The sequence below is a fragment of the Chelon labrosus genome (genome assembly GCF_963514085.1).
Source record: "Chelon labrosus genome assembly, chromosome: 14".
Taxonomy (NCBI): domain Eukaryota; kingdom Metazoa; phylum Chordata; class Actinopteri; order Mugiliformes; family Mugilidae; genus Chelon; species Chelon labrosus.
In genome coordinates this window covers 5,115,675-5,136,789 of record NC_140347.1, presented here as the reverse complement: position 1 = coordinate 5,136,789, position 21,115 = coordinate 5,115,675, and the positions used below count along the sequence as shown (strand labels likewise).

Here is a 21,115-nt window from a genome sequence, read left to right as displayed (position 1 = left end):
GCACACACGCAAACATGCACACACATAAACATGCACACACACAAACATGCACACACATAAACATGCACACACACACACAAACATGCACACAAACACGCGCACACACACACACACACACGCACACCCACACACACACATGCATGCACACACAGGAACACTCATGCAAACACACGCACACGCTCACAAATGCACACGCACGCACACCCCACACGCAAACACACACACTCATAAATGTGCACACACACATGCAAACACACACACAAAACCAAAATCACACACACATATGCCACACATATACGCAACCAAAAACACACGCACATGCAAATAATCATGCACACACACGCACATATTCACAAACAAGCAAAATCACGCACACATGTATGAATACATGGATACACAACCAAAAACACGCATACACATAAGAAAGAAATGTGTTTCTCATAAGCACTCTTCATTCAGGTCAATGCATTAGATTCTTGTGTAAGAAAATAAGAATGAATCTTTGAATGATTTGTTGTTTATTACTTTTGTTGCAGGTCACCAGTGTATACAGCTGTAAACAGATTACAGCCCCCTGTCAGGGGCCAACAAGATGTCCATCATATACACACACACAACGTTCTATGGCTGTTATTTGGGACCTCCAGTCCAGTTCTAGTTCTTTCAAATAAATTATTACTCATTTATTTATTGTGATGATACAGAACAGAAATACACATCACAAAGCAACAGAGACATTACTATCCAGCAGCCTGTAATGAGGAGATGCTCTAGTATATTTTATTTTGCACAATCTAAAAACATCAAGAAGCAAATAAAACAAAATAATATGTAGAGCAGAGAAAGGATTACTTGATGTCTTTATTTAATTGAATTCTCCCAGTGTTATACAGCATACAGAACACACAGTTAACATCAGTTAGTTTTTGAACCTTGTGATGGGACCTTTCATTTTAAAATATCATATGAAATGCCCCATTGTGATACTCAACTACCAGACAGAAAAATAATTAGCAACTAACTATTAATCAAATAACAATCCCATTCTGTTGAGCAAAAAATATCAACAGCTACTACATCTCCTCGTATGCATATATTTTTGATGATTAGTCGAAGAAAATAACAGTCACACATGCTTGCCGTGTTTTTGTTTAACGTTTAAAAAGTGAATTTCATTTATCACTAATGAAAATAATTGCTACAGTATTTACAACCAGTGGTGACCTATAGGGTTCTGTGATGAGAACCCAGGCAAACTATCCCCTCAGTTCCAACTTTAACCAACGTTAACCAAAGAACTAAAGACTGACCTGGACTTGGTTCTAGAAGGATGTCGACTCTTTTTTATATAGATGTGAAATTGGGGAACTTCCTTTAGGAGATGCATTTTTATAATTATATACACTGTCGTCCAATAAGTTGGATTAAAACACATTCCTATTTGTACAAATCACATTGTCACAATCATTTCATCAGAAGAGGTAAAAAATGGTTCCATTCCAATAGCATATATATTATATTTGCATATATATAATAATGTATGAATGAGTGTTTCAGATCGATATTACAGGATCAGAGAAAACTCTCAAACTACCAAAATTATTTATAAGTTGCTTTAAAGGTTTCCAAGTATTTACAGTTTTTTCCAGTTGCTAACACACTAAAATGACATGGATAGCACAAATATTTAAACTGACACGCAGGGAGCAAAACATCATCTCAAATCTCCAAAACTTTAAACACATTTTCTGCTTTACACACATTTTGCAATTCGAAATGGCACTTTTTACAGTTTTTGCCAGTTGCTTTAACACTATAGACACATGCTTAAACCAAAGTAACATAACTTGAAGTTGTTGTTACTATACCTTAAACAAAGTGTAACCATACCTTAAACAAAAGCGCTGCTTTGCACTTTAGTTGAAATTCTGTAACACACTTGCCCCTTTCTGCAAGACACTTGCTGCTGCACACTACAAACTATTTCCTACATAAGACAATGAGCTCAAAAATGAAATCTCAGGGTACCATTGGGGAAACACATCTATTCAAAATACAACACACATTGATTTATTGAAAGCACTTAGACACACACCAGAAAATACTTACTTAGAAAACTGAACACCAATCAGCCAGATACAAAAAGACCTCAGTTAAGCCATTTTGAGAACTTTGCAAGCATGGAGGCAGGGAGAGCTAGAGGCAGAGGAAAAGGAAGACAGAGAGAGAGAGGAGGATGTGGTCGAAGAGGCCATGCAAGGACCATTATTTCGGATGACATAAGAGCAACTTTGGTGGACCATGTCATAAACCATGGCCTGACTGTGAGGGAAGCTGGGCAGAGAGTCCACCCTAATCTAAGCCGTTTCACAGTTTCATCCATAATGAGGACATTCCTACTGGAAAACAGGTATGTCTTCAACTCTCTACTCTACCCAGACTGTATCTAGAGTATTTACAGTACTGTACCATATCACGTTACCATATCACATACTGTACTGCAGGGTGGCTAATGCTCCTTTTCAAACAAAAGTGGTAGTTTTGTGAAACATTCCGTGATCATGTGTTGAGATGTTTCAGTATTGTGTATGGTAAATACAGTAAAGTATAGTATATTCAGTACTGTAAAAAAGAAGCAAACAATAACAATTTGTGGTTGCATTTTTCTACAGAATGGCTAGAAGACCTAATGGGGGTGGATGCAAACAGACGGGAGGATCCGAAAGCCCATTTGTGCAGAATTATGTTTTTCTGTGTTTACAGTAGTGCATTGTTTGTTTTATTTTTGTTTTATTTTTGCTTTAACTAAATTTACTGTACTGTAAAATACACTACTGTAATGCAATGATTTTGAGTATTTCACTTTTTGGTTGTTGTGAAAACTTTCCGTCTGTGGAACTGAATAAAAACAGTGAAAACAAAAGACTGCAGTGTTTTATATAAAGCTGACTAGTGTGTTGCTGCTGATCTGACAGTGTATTCACATGATGCAAGTGGGTATCATTTTGACAAAGGACTGTTAAGTTTTGATAGCAGAGTTTCAATTTGACATAGATGTGAATGGTTTATTTCCCAGTGTTATGTCTTTTTTGCTTGTGTGAAGAGTTTTGAAACACTGACCCGAGTTTTGCAAAACGTGATGAAGCAACGGACAAAAACTGTAAGTGTACTGAACGCGGTTCTCTGCATAAGACACAACAATCTGACAATGAGTGAATGAGTGTTTAAGATTGACATTAAAGAATCTCATTTATTTTAGAATAAATAAATAAATTAAATATTTGGAAACCTATATAGCAGCTTCTGAATAATTTTGGTTGTTTGAGAGTTTCCCCTGATTCTTTAATGTCAATCTTAAACACTCATTCATACATTATTATCAGTCATCATACTCCACTAAAAGTGTTTTATATCAAATATAATATATATGCTGTTGGAATCAAATAGTTTTTTACCTCTTCTGATGAAATGATTGTGACAATATGATTTGTATAAATAGGAATATGTTTTAAATCCAAATTCTTATTATTATCTATTTGCTGGGTTATTATAGATTAGGGGTTGAATGACTTCGGATTTTTTTAAAGTTGACTAATATGTGGTGAGCACCAACTAGCGTTCATTACTTCAGACAACAACAAACCACAGTGAACATGAACGAAGAAGCTGATGAGACCGCTTTGGTTGGCCCCGTGGATGGGAAATTTCAGTCATTATTCAATGGTATACTAAAAATCCATATGAAAAAACTTACTTCTCACTGTTCTCATGTCAAATATTTATATGCGATTAAAATGTGATTAATTTCGATTAATTAATTACAAAGCCTCTAATTAATTAGATACATTTTTTTAATCGAGTCCTGGCCCTAGTCTTTTCATATACATTGCAGTAGTAGTAAAGCGTCATGGCACAGCAGTAAAGTCAACTAGTCGGTACAACCCCTGATATAGAGTGATATATTTATTATGATAAGCTGTCCTTCATCACCAGCTGGGAGCTGATTAGCAACTATAAGGTCACTGGTTCAAATCCTTTCTACATCCATGGCTGAGGTCCTTTGAGCAAAGCTGTTAAACGCTCATACTGCTCCCTCAACAGCTGTATTCAGTTAGCAGTGTGTTTCTTATGTGTTTACAGCTCACAAATAGTCACAGAGGAGTTGTGTCCAAACCCAAAGCCAGGGTAGAGAGGTTCAGTGAATGTGGAGTGGAAGGTGTAGAGAGGAAGCAGTTTGTCATTAAAGACTTCATAGAAGGAGATGGTTCCAGCAAAGTAGTTCACATACACTGCTACTCTGTTAGATACAGAGGAAGAGAATGGAAGCCGTGTTTCTGTTTTCTTGTGACAGACAGAGTAACCAGTCTCAGAGCACTGCAGACTCCAGGACTGACTGTTTAACCCAAACCAACAGTCTTCAGTTTTTCCTGTCCTTCTGATTGTTTTATAAGTCACTGCTATCAGGACGTCTCCATAACACTCTACCTCCCAGTAACAGTGATCAGTAACTCCATCTGTACACAGAACCTGACAGACGTCAAGTGTCTCTCCAGTAAGGTGACGTGTCTGCCTCTCTCTTAGTAGCTTTGCCTTTGTGTTGTTGTCAGACAGCAGGAGGTATCTGTTTGCTGTGTTTGGATCCAGTGTGAGTTTACAAGCATCTGATTGAGAAGACACATATATTTATTAATGGAACAGATCAGTGTTAGTGTCCTAGGTTTATTAAATGAAAAGTGTGACTATGATTAACTGAATTATTCTGGTGAATCAAACACACACTTACACTTTCTCAGACCAGGTTTCATTCTCTGCTCTCCACCATGGTCCACCCTGAAAAACAAGTGGTCTTATCGTATGTTGTAATTTCATCTAATTCTGAAAGAAGTATAACTATGAACATTCCCTCTGAAGCATTTGCCATCCAATATGAATTCTATCACAGTTGAAAATGAAGAAATGTTGTGTGTTCATACTTGAGTGTGTCCAGTCTCCAGTCTGGATTCTCTTTTAGATCAGACAGCAGCTTCACTCCTGAGTCTCCTAGATGATTGTAGCTCAGGTCCAGTTCTCTCAGATGGGAGGGGTTAGAGGTCAGAGCCAAGACCAGAGAAGAACAGCCCTCCTTTGTGACCTGACAACCTGACAAACTACACAGAGAGAAACATATTTAGTCCTAGTATAAAAGTGTGAATTGTAGGGCTGCAACAACGAATCGATAAAATCGATAAAATTCGATTATTAAAAGAGTTGGCAACGAATTTCATTATCGATTCGTTGTGTCGGACGATTATTATGCCACGGAGATGTTTGAAAAGCTGAGTTGAGCGTGGAGCGGACGTAGAGGAAAGACCATCGGAGAGACCCTAACGTTGTTCTGAAACATGGCGGAGAAATCCGTACAACCTAAGTCATCTAAGGTGCAGTATGCCGAAATTTAAATTACAAATGAGACCTGGAAGTAGAATCCAGTGTTCAGCCTGGTTTGTAATGTGTTGCTGCACCGGGTATGGTACGGTCGTACGGCGCAGGCGCAGCGGGGAGATTTTATTCGTCACGTAACGTTTGTTAGCGATATGTATTTATGCCTTTTGGATTCAAGACTTCTCCTGTCACACATGAACCTCGTTTTCAACTTGGGAAATTGGCAAAATGTAAGTTTAATGATTGCTGGCTTTGTAACATGGAGTTGGAGAGAAGCTTAGCCACGTCTGCTAGTAGTATGCTTCAACATGAAGTAGCAAGGCAGGAGACGAAGTGGAGGGATTTCAGCACAATACATTTATTAAACAGAACCATATAAAGCCAGGTGTCACGGCTTATTACAGAACACTATAATAACAGATAATAAAACGTTAGTGGATTGTAGCCTTTACCAGCGTCCACATTACGGAGATGGAGGAAGTCAAAAAGAGAGACGGATGCAATAAGAGTGACACCTGCTGAACTAAGCGATGAAAACAAAGGAGGCGCCGCCGTGTGGCGTAAACTGGTACTGCTCCATGTAAAACTCTGGCTGTTACAGTTTGAGAGAAATTATTTCGTTGATTAGCTGAAACGTGCCGAACAGTCCTTACGAGGCGAACTGCAGACTTAACGATTCTGCTGCTTCATCATCATAAAGTGACATGTATGTACTTTGTGTTAGTCCATTTGTTTTTGTTTTTTAAATGATTACTTTAACAGCTCAGAGATGTTCAAGGAGCAACATGTTTAGCACTTTCTTCTCTGTCAGTTCTGTTTTTGAATAAAGGGTTGGAAATTAATGCTTTTTTTTTGTCCGATTCATCGATTAATCGAAAAAATAATCGACAGATTAATCGATTATTAAAATAATCGTTAGTTGCAGCCCTAGTGAATTCTTCAAACTCTGTGAAATATGTCCAGACTAAAATCTGAAATTATGAAATTCTGTAAATGTGTCTGCGGTAACCAGTCAAATCCTTGACTTTTAATGGTGGACTGACTTGTCATCTAGTGCCACATGTTGGTTATGGAACAAATGATGTGCTAAACATGAGACTAATGAGCAGCTGGGTCTACAGTGCTGGATATTGGCACCATTCTAAATTATCTACATTTCTGTATTCACTGTCAGAATTGTTCCACCTGTTTGTTATTGGAACTTAATTATAAATGTGTACAGATGTGACATATTCAAACATCATAAACTACTGACTCCTGACCTGAGAGTTTCCAGTAGACAGTGTGGACTCTTCAGTCCATCAGAAAGAAGCTTCACTCCTGAATCCTTCAGGTCGTTACCACTCAGGTCCAACTCTCTCAGACAAGAGGACTGGGAGCTGAGAACTGAGGCCAGAGCTTCACAGCTTCTCTCTGACAGGTTACAATCACTCAACCTGAAGATAAGAGGAAAATCACAAAGTTTTTATAGAGATATTCTGTACTATAACACTGCCCTCTCAGTAGTTCTATAAAAAACATATAAACTTTTGTTTCCTATCAGTCATGGGATTCAAGCTTGGCCAACAAAGTAATAGCTACATGCTAGAGTGGTGATATACTGGTTTATCTATGTTCTGTGAGGTAACATTTTAGACTATTTTATATGTTGCTAGTACAATAACAGCTGCGTGAGCAGGACAACTCAGAAACCATATCGCTATCTATGTCAATATAACACAAGACATGTATTACTTCAATGAAGTGCGAAAGTCATCATAACTCATTGGTTATTCACATTTTTAATTACAGTAAGTCATAGCATATACATGTGAATAGCTTTAAACACTGAACAAAGCATGTTTAAATCAGCATTCAAACATCATAAACTACTGACTCCTGACCTGAGAGTTTCCAGTAGACAGTGTGGACTCTTCAGTCCATCAGAAAGAAGCTTCACTCCTGAATCCTTCAGGTTGTTATCACTCAGGTCCAACTCTCTCAGACAAGAGGACTGGGAGCTGAGAACTGAGGCCAGAGCTTTACAGCTTCTCTCTGACAGGTTACAATCACTCAACCTGAAAATAAAAGAAAGTAAGAGGACATAATGAGGTTGTCTGTCAGTAGCTGATCCTGGTTCATCACACTCAGTACATTTCATCACTGATGACATTTTTTTACACATTGTTCTACAGAAAGAAACCAGAAAAAGACTTAGTTTCTCATACAACTTCCGAACTACTTTCAACCTCTTGTCTCATGTTCGTACTGTAACCACAATGCATGAGGCATAATTACTTAGATAAGAACAGTCAAAGGCTCCAAGTCATAGAAACAGATTTGTACCACTCCATGTATATTGTGTAAAATCACAGTTTTGTTGGTTATGAGTTTAAAGATGAGTTTTAATATACACTGATCAACCACAACATTATGACCACTGACAGGAGAAGTGAATATCATTGACCGTGTTGTGACAATTCAGTGTTCTGCTGGGAAACTTTTGGACCTGGCATTCATTTGTGTGGATGTTACTTAGACATGTAGCATGTATAATAACCTTGGCAGAACTACTTTTAGGCAGCTGACACCTTTTCAGTTTGATGTCTGTAAAATACCTTTACATTAGATTCCTTCATATTTCTCAGCAATGTTTAAATCCTATTATCTGATGTACTGTACTTGACTGATGAAATTATTCTAACTGAGTGTTATCTGTTTTTGACTGCTAGTCCGGCTGACTATGAATGTGCTAAATGTGACGGAATATGTTCCTCAAACACATTTTAATGCTTTGCACTGAGCTTGTACATGATAAACATTATCTCTTTATAACTTGTAGTGCTCCAGAGATGTTGTATTGTTAAAGCACTTTGAAATTGTGTGATTCAAAGTGCAATCTGTAGGTAAACATCATGTATGGTACTAATATACTGTATTTGCAGACTTTTTCACTTACTGAGCTCTTCTGGAGATTGTGATGACTGGCAGCATCCTGAGCAGAGCATCTTCTGAAGCAGAAAATTTCTTCAAGTCAAACACATCCAGATCTTCTTCTGATGACAGTAACGTAAAGACCAGAGCTGACCACTGAGCAGGAGAGAGATTCTTTTCTGAGAGTCTTCCTGAACTCAGGTACTGTTGGATCTCCTCTGTTAGACAATGATCCTTCAGTTCATTCAGACAGTCGAACAAATTAAGTCTTCTATCTAGAAGGAGATCCTCACTGATCTTCTTTTTGATATACTTCACTGTTTTTGTGTTGGTTGTTTGATTGTTTCCTCTCTCTTTCACCAGGCCGTGTAGAAGACTCTGACTGGTTTGAAGTGAAAGACCCAGGAGGAAGCGCAGGAACAGATCCAGGTGTCCATTTGGACTCTGCAGGGCCTTGTTCACAGCACACTGGTGGAGAGGATCTAGGTCAGGTTTGTCTTGAAACAATCTATACCTTGAAGAGGATTTTTGTGGTTCTCCCAGCAGATTGACACCATCATTAATGAATGTCAAATGAACATAGAGAGCAGCCAGAAACTCCTGAACACTCAGATGGACAAAGCAGAACACCTTGTCCTGGTACAGTCCTCTCACCTCTTTAAAGATCTGTGTGAACACTCCTGAGTACACTGAGGCTGCTCTGATATCGATGCCACACTCTGTCAGGTCTGATTCATAGAAGATCAGGTTTCCTTTCTGCAGCTGATCAAAAGCCAGTTTTCCCAGAGACTCAATCATCTTCCTGCTCTCTGGACTCCAGAGTGGATCTGTCTCAGATCCTCCATCATACTTGACCTTCTTCACTTTGGTCTGAACCATCAGGAAGTGGATGTACATCTCAGTCAGGGTCTTGGGCAGCTCTCCTCTCTCTCTGGTTTCCAACACATCCTCCAGAACTGTAGCAGTGATCCAGCAGAAGACTGGGATGTGACACATGATGTGGAGGCTTCGTGATGTCTTGATGTGGGAGATGATCCTGCTGGCCTGCTCCTCATCTCTGAATCTCTTCCTGAAGTACTCCTCCTTCTGGGGGTCAGTGAACCCTCTGACCTCTGTCACCATGTCAACACACTCAGGAGGGATCTGATTGGCTGCTGCAGGTCGTGTGGTTATCCAGAGGCGAGCAGAGGGAAGCAGTTTCCCCCTGATGAGGTTTGTCAGCAGCACATCCACTGAGGTGGACTCTGTAACATCAGTCAGGATCTCAGTGTTGTGGAAGTCCAGAGGAAGTCGACACTCATCCAGACCGTCAAAGATGAACACAACCTGGAACTCTTCAAACCTGCAGATTCCTGCTTCTTTGGTTTCAGTGAAGAAGTGATGAACAAGTTCCACCAAGCTGAACTTTCTCTCTTTCACCACATTCAACTCTCTGAAAGTGAATGGAAAAGTGAAGTAGATGTCCTGGTTGGCTTTGTCTTCAGCCCAGTCCAGAGTGAACTTCTGTGTTAAGACTGTTTTTCCAATGCCAGCCACTCCCTTTGTCATCACTGTTCTGATTGGTTCATCTTTGTGAGCTGATGATTTAAAGATGTTTTCACATTTGATTCTATTTTCCATTTCATCTGTCTTCCTGGAAGCTGCTTCAATCTGTCTGACCTCATGTTCATCATTGACCTCTGTTGACTCTCCCTCTGTGATGTAGAGTTCAGTGTAGATCTGATTCAGAACAGATGAGTTTCCTGCTTTAGTAATCCCCTCAAACACACACTGGAACTTCTCCTTTAGATCTGATTTGAGTTTACGTTGACACAGTCCAGAAGAAGTTCCTGAATGAACAAATTACATTTGTTATTAATGAAGTATTAAATAAACCGTTAATGTTATAGCAAATCTTATACAAATATTTAAGTGTGACTGCTGCAGTGTACCCTTCTGTTTTGTTCAGGTCTAATACATATGAATACAGAATATTTTTAGGCAACTAAAATGAAAATGTAAAAGTTGTCAAAAGTCTCTTACTACTCAGCAGACAGTCAGCCAGCTCCTCTTGCTTTATTTCCTTCATGTAGTACAGGGTGATGTTCAAAAAAGCCTCTCTGATGATGCTCTTCTTCTGGTTCTTATCACCATCCACCTCATCATCCTCCCTCTGGCTCTTTAAGATCTCATTGAGACTCAGGAGATGCTGGAATTTCTTCAACTCATCTGTCACAAAGCTGACAATGTTCTCTTTAAGAATCTGGAACAATATGTAAACATATTTTTCTATAAAAATGCAGTCCATATATTTTTGGAGGCTGGAGAACCAATTTTAGGTATTTTAACTTGGTTGCAAAAACTAAACTAATGTATCAGAGAGATGGCAAATCAGTAGAAGTGTCTGAATCCACAGTTTGACACATTCTAAGTAAAAAGAACAAACCGGTGAGGTCTGCAATAGAAAAGACAGATGTACACAGAGGAAAAAAGAGGAGTATGATCGCAGGAGAAGACAAACGTCCAGATGAACCTTCTCCAGAGGTAGGCATATCATTATCTAAGTCTACCATAGAGTGAAGGCTTCATAAGACCAAATAACCAGAAGGTTCACAACAAAGTGCAAACACTTCATAAGCCCCAGTAATGGAAGATCCAGATTAGACATTATCATAGGACATCTAAATCAAGCCAGAGCACTTCTGGAACAGCATTGTTTGGTGAAATTGAAATCAATCTGTACTAGGATGGCAGGAAGATAAAAGTATGGAGAAGACTTGGAATTGACCATGAGCTGAAGCATACAACATTGGAGGCAGTAGGATGGTGTAGGCTTATGGTACATGGTATCAATGGCATTGAGTCACTATAGTTTATTGATAATGAAACAAATGAGACAAAGGCAGATAGACACTGACCCAAATCATACATTGTTTTAGATACATATATGTTTTAGATCAGGGGTCCTCAATACTTCAATACAATGACAGATTGAGGGTTGGCCACTCCAAGATCACCTCATGCATCCACGAGTGAGCTGCTGCAAAACTCGAGCATTCAAAGCAGTTCACTTTCAAATTTATATCTACAACTAAATACAGAAGAGGTAGAAAAATGAGTGGGAGTACTGGATCAAGAAAGAAATCAGTGCAGTGGCAGTCATCAGAGTAAAGTATTGTGCCATAAGGTTCATGCAGATGAAGTGTGGGAACCCCTGTTTTAGATGATATTTTTCTTCAACCCCTTGAATTGAAGCTGAGCTTGAACTTTAAGTCTGTATTCATTATAAAACTATAACATGAACAGGTTTTGGTAAATGCTTAAATTAACAGAAAGCATTAATTGTTAAGGACAACACACAACAGTGGCCTCTTGGAACAGACTCTTGTTAATATTTGCTCCCCACATCAGCACATTTCATCTACTACACCTGGACTACATCAGTCTCTATGTGTATGTTGTGTTCCACATGACACTGATTGATGTCTGTCAAAAAGTACAAGATTCAATCTGTATTACTCCATAAACCAGTATGTTAGTATTTCATTAGAGGCTTGTTATTTAACAGCTGGGTTTTATACACACCGTAAATATAGAGTCCAGGTCTGTTTGTTGCTCCTGAGTAGACTGAACCCTGGGATCCTCTGAACTCTGCTGAACTCTGAGGAGAATATAAAAAGGTTAACATAATTACATAAAGACACCTACAGTAAAGGTGTAGTGGTATGTTATGAAGAATGTTGATAAAAACAACACCAATATATGCTCTGTCAGGATGAGAGCAGTACTGATAATAACTCAGATATAAGAAGCCTTATCTACTTACTTTGTTTCTGAAGTGTTCTCTCCTTTAAAGTTATCAGGTTCAGACATGGACCAGTCACTCTTGAAGGACACACAGCTGGGTGTAGGATTCTCTGGCCTTTAACACATCACATACAAAGCTTTGACTGTTAATGATGAAACTGGAGTAATGTGAGTTTAAACACTGACATGAACAACATCCATCAACAGTTAGAATCCCTAATCACACAGGGAGCCTCTAATCTTTCCTGAACTGTGGAGAGAAAATATAAATATTTAGATCATATCATGAACTTTTATTGATGGGATTTAGGAGCTTTTCATTTCCAGTCCAGTATGAGAAATGATGGTACTTAGCAGGTTTACTGTTTGCTTTGCTTCCACACCAGTGGTACAGGTTGACTAGTGTAACCTAGTTATTGCTCCTTTAGTTTGGGGATTATTTTAAGGATATAGTTTGATCATAATAATTTATCTTGTGTATTACATTTACTGACAACAGGATTTATGAATTAGACTTGTGCAGAAACAGAATGAAGCCGTCAGCCTTAGTTTGGTGACGTTGATAGAAAAACAAAAAACATTCATCGTGTATGAAGTAATACTGATAATAACTCAATTATAAAAAGAGTCCACTTAGTAGGTTCAGACATGGACCTGTCACTCTTCATGGACACACAGCTGGGTGTAGGAAAGTCTGTCCTCTCCTGTGTCTCTGACCTTCAACACAACACATCCAGATGTTTGACTTTTCCTGATGAGACTAGAGTGACTCTAAACTCTGACATGAAGAACAGTTGTGGATTAGGATCCAGATCTCACCTGTGAGCTTTGGTTTGGTCGTCATATTCCTCACATGGATCTGGTTTAGAGGCAGAGAGTCCCTCCTCTCTGTCCTCACACTGATCCATAACAGAGCCGACACCTTAACACAAACACAACACATCATTCCATACTAATGGATGGATGCCAAACTCATCACCTGATTGTAGAGGATCTCAACCCAAACATTAGTGAGGTTTGTACCAATCAGACTAAGCAGCACATTGGACCTAATGAAGTTATTTCATGAGAATAAAATGAGGTCTTACTGGTTTATGTTCAAGAAGAACTGAAGTCTGTCTCACATCACCAAACTAAACAAAGACACAGACACAGAAATGTGATGTTGTACATACAGTTGGTCCCTGGGTAAATGACTCATCGTGACCAGTTTGATAAAAGTGAATTCAACCCTAACATACTGAACATATTTGTAACGCTACAGTGTTTTCTTTCCTTCATGTTTCTCTTCCCTCATTCCAGGTAACTGGGGGCGGAGCTAAGCTCTTATTACAGACACACAGTTTCATCAGATATAAATGCACCAGGACCTGCACCCTTTTCTCTCTGTGTCCTTGATCAAATCATACCGCTTGTTATGCATCTGCTTACTGACTAGTAATTGTCAGTCTGCAATAAATTGAATATGATATGGATTCATTATGTATTTACGAGTCATATACATACATACGTACATACGTATGTATGTACGTATGTATATATATATATATATACATACACACATATATATGTGTTTGTATACACACACATATATATATGTGTGTATGTATATATATATATATATAGAATTGCTAGGACTAGATTATAATTATGAAGCATTTCCAAGACAGAGAAAAAACAGAAAAACATTAAACAGCAATAGTACCGTAATTTATTTTTGTTGATGTTGTCGAGCTGAACTAATAAACTGCGTCACTGCTCTGAAAATGAAACTAAACTTGTCTACCTGCCCAGAATAACACAAATTAAACACTAGCTCAATGAAAAAATGAAATGCATATTACAGATTGGGCAACTTTCAAAAACACATCATTAAACATTTACTCATTTATTTACACCTTCAGCAGCATCAGGTTTTATTTTAACTGGTTTTACCTCATTTTACCTGTGGCCTACAGACCTGGATACGCTCTGACAGCTTCATAAAAACCTTGACATACACTCACTCAGATGTGATAGAAACCAGCTTAGAATTATTGATGAAGACATAACTTTTATATATTTAACATTATGAGAGGACAGAAGTTAATGAAGACTTCAAATAAATCCTTCGGCAAAATATTTAAAACAATTTCACCCGAACCATAACAGTGATGATGTTCTGAGTCCTAACAAGTAAAAGTTTAAATCTTACCTGCACTTCTGGTCACTTCAGGTTTAATGAGAGTCACAATGGTTGTTTACTTCTGTACAGTGTGTGTGCTGGAAACATCATGAAAGTCCTTACCTGTACGAAACAGGTAAAACCTGATAGGGAAGTAGAAGCACCGCCTCCAGACACAGATACAAAACTCTATTATACAAGTTTTCAGGTAATCCTTATTTGAAACTAATGGACTATGACCTTAATTAAGAAACAAAGATTATTTTTCAAGATTGCTTATCAGATTTTATGTCTCAAAATCATAAAATGAAACAAGAAAATAAATGAAAGACTCATTTATGTGCAGTCTCACCTAGGTCTGACAATGAAAATGGTTTCTCCCCAAACATAGTCAGAATGAAAACACTAAGCTCCACCTCCAGACACACTTAGTTATATAACTTCACGTCCAGACACATTGTCACCTTAAGCCAGTACGTCCTGACTGGATCTGAAAAGCTGTGTTGATTGACAAAGTAGAAAGACCACCGTGTTGAAACAGCATCAGAAAGGTGGTGATTCAACTGGTTGATCATTGTGGAGGATGATTTAAACACTAATGAGTTGCTGTTATTTCATTTAGCCCACTGACTAAAATGTCAAAATAATAGGAACACTTGTTAATTCAATAGTTCTACAACCCACAGCATCCACAATGAAAACACAGCTAACTCAACATCTCTCTCAGTTGTGTAAAACTCAACTAGAACCTTCATGAAGATAAGATTTAGAGCAGGACTGTGATATTAGAATGTTTTCACCAGAGAAAGTAGGAGAGAGAGAGAGAGAGATTTTTTTTTTTTTAGATTTTTAAAACAGCACTTTATTTACAGTTTTTGCAAAATAAACACACAGTTATATGATCAATAAGTCAGTTTAGGAATGGTGCAAATGTTAATTCTCCGTTGATCACCTTACACAGCAGCTCCTTATGAGCCCACTGCTGTTTAAACTCATTTATGTTTCCTGTGACTCTGAGGAAGCCAAACTCCAGCCTCAGTCCGGCCTTCATGCTGGACTTCCACAGGGTCACAGGGTCAACACTCGGCCCACCCTGCAGTCTGTCTCTATGAGTCAGATAAATGGACATTTTTGCTTCACCAATTAAAAAGTTTAGGAGCTGGCACTTTGCTTTTTCTGTTCTTTTAAAGCCAACTCCACAAATAAATACAGGAACCGTAAAAAGGCGTTGGTTGCGACGGCACCATGTAAAATCCTCCACTGGAGATCTCCGGTTCTCTTTTTTAGAGGAGGTTTATATAAAGTTCTCCACTGTGGGCTCAGCCCGCCCAGCCTCTCAGTCCACACACTGTCTGCTCTGTCGTTCAGCCACCTTTTATTGATGGTTTTAACGCAGCTGCCGTACAGAGTCTTCTTGTTGGCCTTCTGCAGGCTCAGGTTTTTCTCTTCATTATGTTTTAGAAGAGGCCCGCTGAGTTCTGTGAACCCGGGGCACAGGTGGATCTCTGGGTACGGGTCTGTGGGGTCGGGCTCAGCTTCTCCTCTGCTGTATTTGAGGAGGAGGACTCTCTCCTTCTCCGTCAGCCTCTTCCTCCAGAGCTCTAAGATCCTCTGTGTCAGCCGGGCAGAACGCACCCCCAGCACGGAGCTCAGAGCCTGGCCTTCCGTCAGCGCCGGTCCTGCTGCATCTACCAGCTGACTCAGGCAGACGGTGTGGGAGCTGCACAGCGCCCCCATCAGCCCAGGTACGGTGTTGCAGGACACGTCAAGTCTGGCACCACATATTATCGGCTCCTTTAACAACCAGTACAGAGAGTCACACTTCTCACTTCTCTTACAGTTAAACAACGCCCAGGATTTAAAAACACCCTGATAAAAAGGAGATAACCCACCTAACTTCAGAAATTTAAAATCAGTTAAAAACAGAGCAGCATCCAGCCCCAGATTATTGACACGCCCGAGTATACAGCTGGCTACGTCTCTCCACACCAGATCCTCAGGTCCAGTCAGGTATCTTTGAATAAACTGGAGCCTAAAGGTGGCTGTCCTACTAGCCAGGTGGACCAGGCCCTGGCCTCCCTCATCTCTGGATAAAAACAACACTGACTGAGGTATCCAATGTAATTTATCCCAAAAGAAATTTACCATCTTAGCTTGGATCTGGGCAATGAGACCTGATGGAGGGTCCAGACAGGCTAACCGGTGCCATAGCAGGGAGGCCACCAGGTTGTTCAGGATTAGGACCCTCCCTCTAAAAGACATCTGTGTGTGGAGCCACCTCCACTTAGCCAGTTTACTGTCTACTTTTTCTAAAATATGTTCCCAGTTTTTCTTCTCAATGTCACTGTTTCCTATGTAGATGCCGAGATATTTTAAGCCTTCTTTTTTCCATGTTAGGCTTTGAGGGAGAACCGGGAGACCTTCACACCACTCGCCAACAGCAAGGGCCTCGCTCTTCCTCCAGTTCACCCTCGCAGACGACACAGCACAAAAATTTTCTATTACTGAGTTTAAAGCACACACATCGTGCTGATCTCTAATAAAAACAACGACATCATCAGCATAAGCAGATAAAACCACACTGCTGTTAAAACCTGGTAGAACTATACCTTGAACAGATGACCTTATGTTTTGTAGGAGGGGCTCCAGGGAGAGTGCATAGAGCATCCCAGACAGGGGACAGCCCTGCCGGACGCCTCTATGCACCCTAAAAGGAGCACACAGACCACCATTGAGCTTCAGCACACTCTCAATGTCACTGTACATCACCTTTATCTTGGCTATAAGACCAGCACTGAAACCAAACCTCTCCATGACCTTCCAGAGGAAGCCGTGTTCAACGCGGTCAAATGCCTTTTCTTGATCTAATGAGATCAATCCAGTGTTTATGCCTAATGAACTGGAGACCTCCAAAACATCCCGAATGAGGTAGATATTATCTACCATAGACCTTCTGGGCACACAGTACATCTGGTCTCGGTGGATAATCTGGTCCATGGCTCCTCTTAGCCTATTGGCGAAGGCTTTGGACAATATTTTATAGTTTGTACAGAGGAGAGAGACAGGACGCCAGTTTCTGATCTCCTGTAGGTTGTCTTTCTTGGGCAGAAGGGTGAGGACGGCTCTCCGACATGACTGGGGAAGTGACCCAGACGACAAGCTCTCATCAAAAACATCCAGGATGTCCTGAGCCAAGATGTCCCAGAAAGCCTTGTAAAACTCAACCGTGAGGCCGTCGATGCCCGGAGCCTTTCGTCCCTGCATGCTCTGCAGAGCTGCGTGCAGTTCCTCCACCGTCAGCGGGCCGTCGAGCTGTGAGTTGGTCTCTGTGGATATCTGAGGAAGTCCAGTACAGACCTCCATCAGTTCTTCGTTCCCTTTATATTCACTTTCAAACAGAGAGGCGTAAAACTCTACAGCTCTTTTCCTGATCAGACTCGGCTCTGACAGCTCTTCTCCTGTCTCGGAGAGCAGAGAGTGAATCTGTCTCTTCTGTCCTTGTCTCTTTTCAAGTCCAAAAAAATAAGCTGACGGAGCGTCCATCTCCATGATGTTCTGGACCCGGGCCCGGACCAGCGCACCCTGTATTTTGGTGTCCAGCAGGTTGGCTAAAGCCATCTTTTTAGTCTTGAGGATTTCAATATATCCTCGATTTCCTGTAGACTCACTTACTCTCTCGAGATCTACAACATCAGTCTCCAGATCTCTAATAGATCTGGAGATGTCACGCGTGACATTGAGTGTGTGCTGCTGACACAAAAGTTTAATCTGGACTTTTCCATGGTCCCACCACTGCCTCAGACTGGCAAACTCGTGTTTTTTCTGTCTAAAATCATTCCAAAAGAAACTAAAAGCCTCCCTGAAAGATTTGTCAACAGTTAAAACAGAGTTAAAATGCCAATAGGCGCTTTTTGATAAAATGTTTCTGATAGAAACGCTACATAAAACCAACGAGTGATCAGTAAAACCAACTGGTAAAATCTTACACATTTTAAAAACACCAAATCTGTGCTTAAAAACATAGAAACGATCCAGTCTGGCCAAGGAGGTTCTGTTTTCTCTAGCGTGGGACCATGTGTACTGTCTGCAGCCTGTGTGCATCCTTCTCCATACGTCCACCAGGTCATGGGAAGAAACCATCTGCCTCAAGGCATGCTGGGATGCTGGATGAGGCTCTGCATGATTACGATCTAAAAACTCGTTCTCAGTGCAATTAAAATCTCCACCCATGAATAAATAATCTTCTGAGCTGCAGCTATTTAAGACATTATTCACCTTTTCAAAGAAGTGTTTCCTCTCTGTACCGTTATTAGGAGCGTAGATGTTGATAAAAACCACATTAAAATGTTCAAAACACGCTTTGACTAAGAGACACCTCCCCTCCACAACATGTCTGACCTCCACAGAGTTTGGAGTAAAACCTGCAGAGAACAGGAGGCCCACTCCTCCACTGAGGGTGGTTTTATGGCTTAAGATCACTTCTCCATCCCATTCTCTGCTCCAGTCTACCTCATTCCCATCGTCGCTGTGTGTTTCTTGGATAAATAAAACATCAATGTGTTTCATTCTGGTCATCTCAAACACTACAGCTCTTTTCCGAGCTTCTCTGGCACCATTTATATTTAAGCTGCCAACTTTAAAAGCATCCATAATGATAAAAATATTAAGAACAAGAGTAAAAACAATCAATGAAATAAATAAAAATAGAATCCCTACTTGCACCATCGTTAAGAAACTATTTGTTTTCTGACTTTAACGATCAATTTCTTTAATCTAAACAGCTCTTGTTCAGTCAGGTCAGATTCTGCTCTGTGCATAACAGTGTATCTGGCTGAGTTATAGAAGCCCTGTATGTCTGGAAAGTGCTGCTCTAAAACCACTTCTCATTCCTTTGGTCTGTTGTAAAAAGGACTTGAATTTGTGTGCAGGATACACCTTAGCAGCAACCTGTTGAGTGTGAGACAGGACACTAATATCTGACGCACACCCCTCACTGTCACTGTTTTCAGACAGAGCTGCAGCACTCAGTCTATCTGCCAGACGTCCAGCCTTTCCACCGGCCTCCACAGTCACCACGTTTCTCCTCTTACAACGCTGTTTGAGGGGAGCAGACTCCCACCCAGCTTCACAAGTCTCCATCTCTGCAGCTTCAGCTGCTGCTGCTCCTCCCTCACTTAGTTCACCTGTTACCTCGCCTGCCTTTCCCTCCTTACCTGCTTCACACTGATGACCTGTTACTTTGCATACTTTATCCACCTCACCTACAGCCTCACCAGCCTCTTTCACTTCATCTACTTCACCTGTCTCTTCTAGTTCACCTGCTATATTGTTTTCCTCCCCTGCTTCACCAGAAAGCTCACCTGCCTCCCTCTCTACCCCTACTTCACCCCCATCTCTGCTCACTTCACCTGGAATGTCACCTGTCACCTCACCCATTTTTTCACCTCTTACCACTCACCTCAGTGCTCTCTGCAGCCTGGCTCTGTATCTCCGCAACTAGTTCCCTGCAAACATTTCGACGTCTAATAAACGTTGAAACGACGTCGTTTCAACGTCTGATATATCTGATATATATTTTTTTACAGCTGTATGTGTCGAGTTTTAGATGTTTTTTCTGCAGTGGAGTTAAAAAGAGGTTGACAAATGCAGGTAGAGAAGATGTTGACGTTGCGATCTGACGTCTTTTCAACCTGCATTTCAGCATTACTTTTAAAGCCCCTGGCTGCGTCTAGGTCTCGACGTCGTTTTAACGTTTGTTCAACGTCGAAATGTTATCTGTTCAAACTGATTAACTGTAAAAACAATTACAGTGTTTACATATAGATAAAACATACATTTAATGAATAATAATAAATTATATTAAAAATATTTTTGCTTTAAATTAACACATTTATATAAATACAATGTATTAACAGAACCTAGCTTTGGGGGGAAATTATAAGTTTGACAACACAAAAGTGCAATTTCTTTAAAGTTTTATTACACAAACAATCAGAACACTTGAAAAACTAAAAAATAATGAGACCAACATGATTCTTACACATACAGCTCTGGAAAAAGTTAAGAGACCACTTCAAAATGATCAGTTCCTCTGGTTTTACTATTCATAGCTATGTGTTTGAGTAAAATGAACACTTTTGTTTCATTCTATAACCTACTGACAAAATTTCTCCCAAATTGGAAATAAAAATATTGTGATTTAGAACATGTATTTGCAGAAAATGGCAACAGGTCAAAATGACAAAACAATTCTGGTGTTTTCAGACGTTGTATAATGCAAAGAAAACAGGTTCATATTCATTTTAGAACACAACACTACTTTTCAAACTTAGGACTTAGTTAAGAAATCAACATTGGTGGAATAATCCCAATTTTTAATCGCAGCAGTGGTCTCTTTATTTTTAGCTGTATGTGCAGTAAGCATAAAAAAAAATGAGACCAAAACTGTTAACACCTTGTAAACACCAACACAGTTGAAAAACACTTTGTAGGTGATCACGATCTCCTCTGGACCCCTCTCCCTCCTATCAATGGCTTCTTCACCTGGAGTGGAGATCCTCACTCTGTCATGTGAAGCTGGAAAAACATTTGAAGTATATTACTTAACAATTCTTAAACACATCTTGGGAAATTATACACCGTTTTACCATCTAATTCACCTACGTACATACTACATACATCACATGAATGTTAAGTCATGAAACAGACATAAATTGCTTTTTGGTTATATTTACATAGGCCAAAAAGTCCCAGATAATGATAAAATAAAAACATTACCTGATTTTAAATAGAAGAAGCATTGTTGATTAACAAAGCAGACAATTAGGCATT

General features: G+C 39.8%; 1 protein-coding gene across 1 annotated transcript; it reads right to left on the bottom strand.

Moving 5' to 3' along the window:
• Positions 1–385: 385 nt before the first annotated feature.
• Positions 386–12,694, bottom strand: LOC311499826 (protein NLRC3-like). The gene is made up of 8 exons (XM_084560959.1): positions 12,140–12,694; positions 11,899–11,974; positions 10,357–10,576; positions 8,360–10,163; positions 6,684–6,857; positions 4,974–5,147; positions 4,784–4,830; positions 386–4,661 (listed from the first exon to the last, which is right to left on the bottom strand). The coding sequence occupies exons 1-8, from the start codon at positions 12,184–12,186 to the stop codon at positions 4,135–4,137; spliced, it is 3,069 nt and encodes a 1,022-aa protein (XP_084417085.1). The 5' UTR covers positions 12,187–12,694; the 3' UTR covers positions 386–4,134.
• Between the last annotated feature and the right edge of the window lie 8,421 nt (positions 12,695–21,115).

Coding starts and splice junctions, on each gene's coding strand:
- LOC311499826 (XM_084560959.1), bottom strand. CDS start 12,186: ATGTCTGAACCTGATAACTTTAAAGGAGAGAACACTTCAGAAACAAA. Junction 11,975..12,139: donor GAGAACACTTCAGAAACAAA/GTAAGTAGATAA, acceptor TATTCTCCTCAG/AGTTCAGCAGAGTTCAGAGG. Junction 10,164..10,356: donor GGCTGACTGTCTGCTGAGTA/GTAAGAGACTTT, acceptor TTGTTCATTCAG/GAACTTCTTCTGGACTGTGT.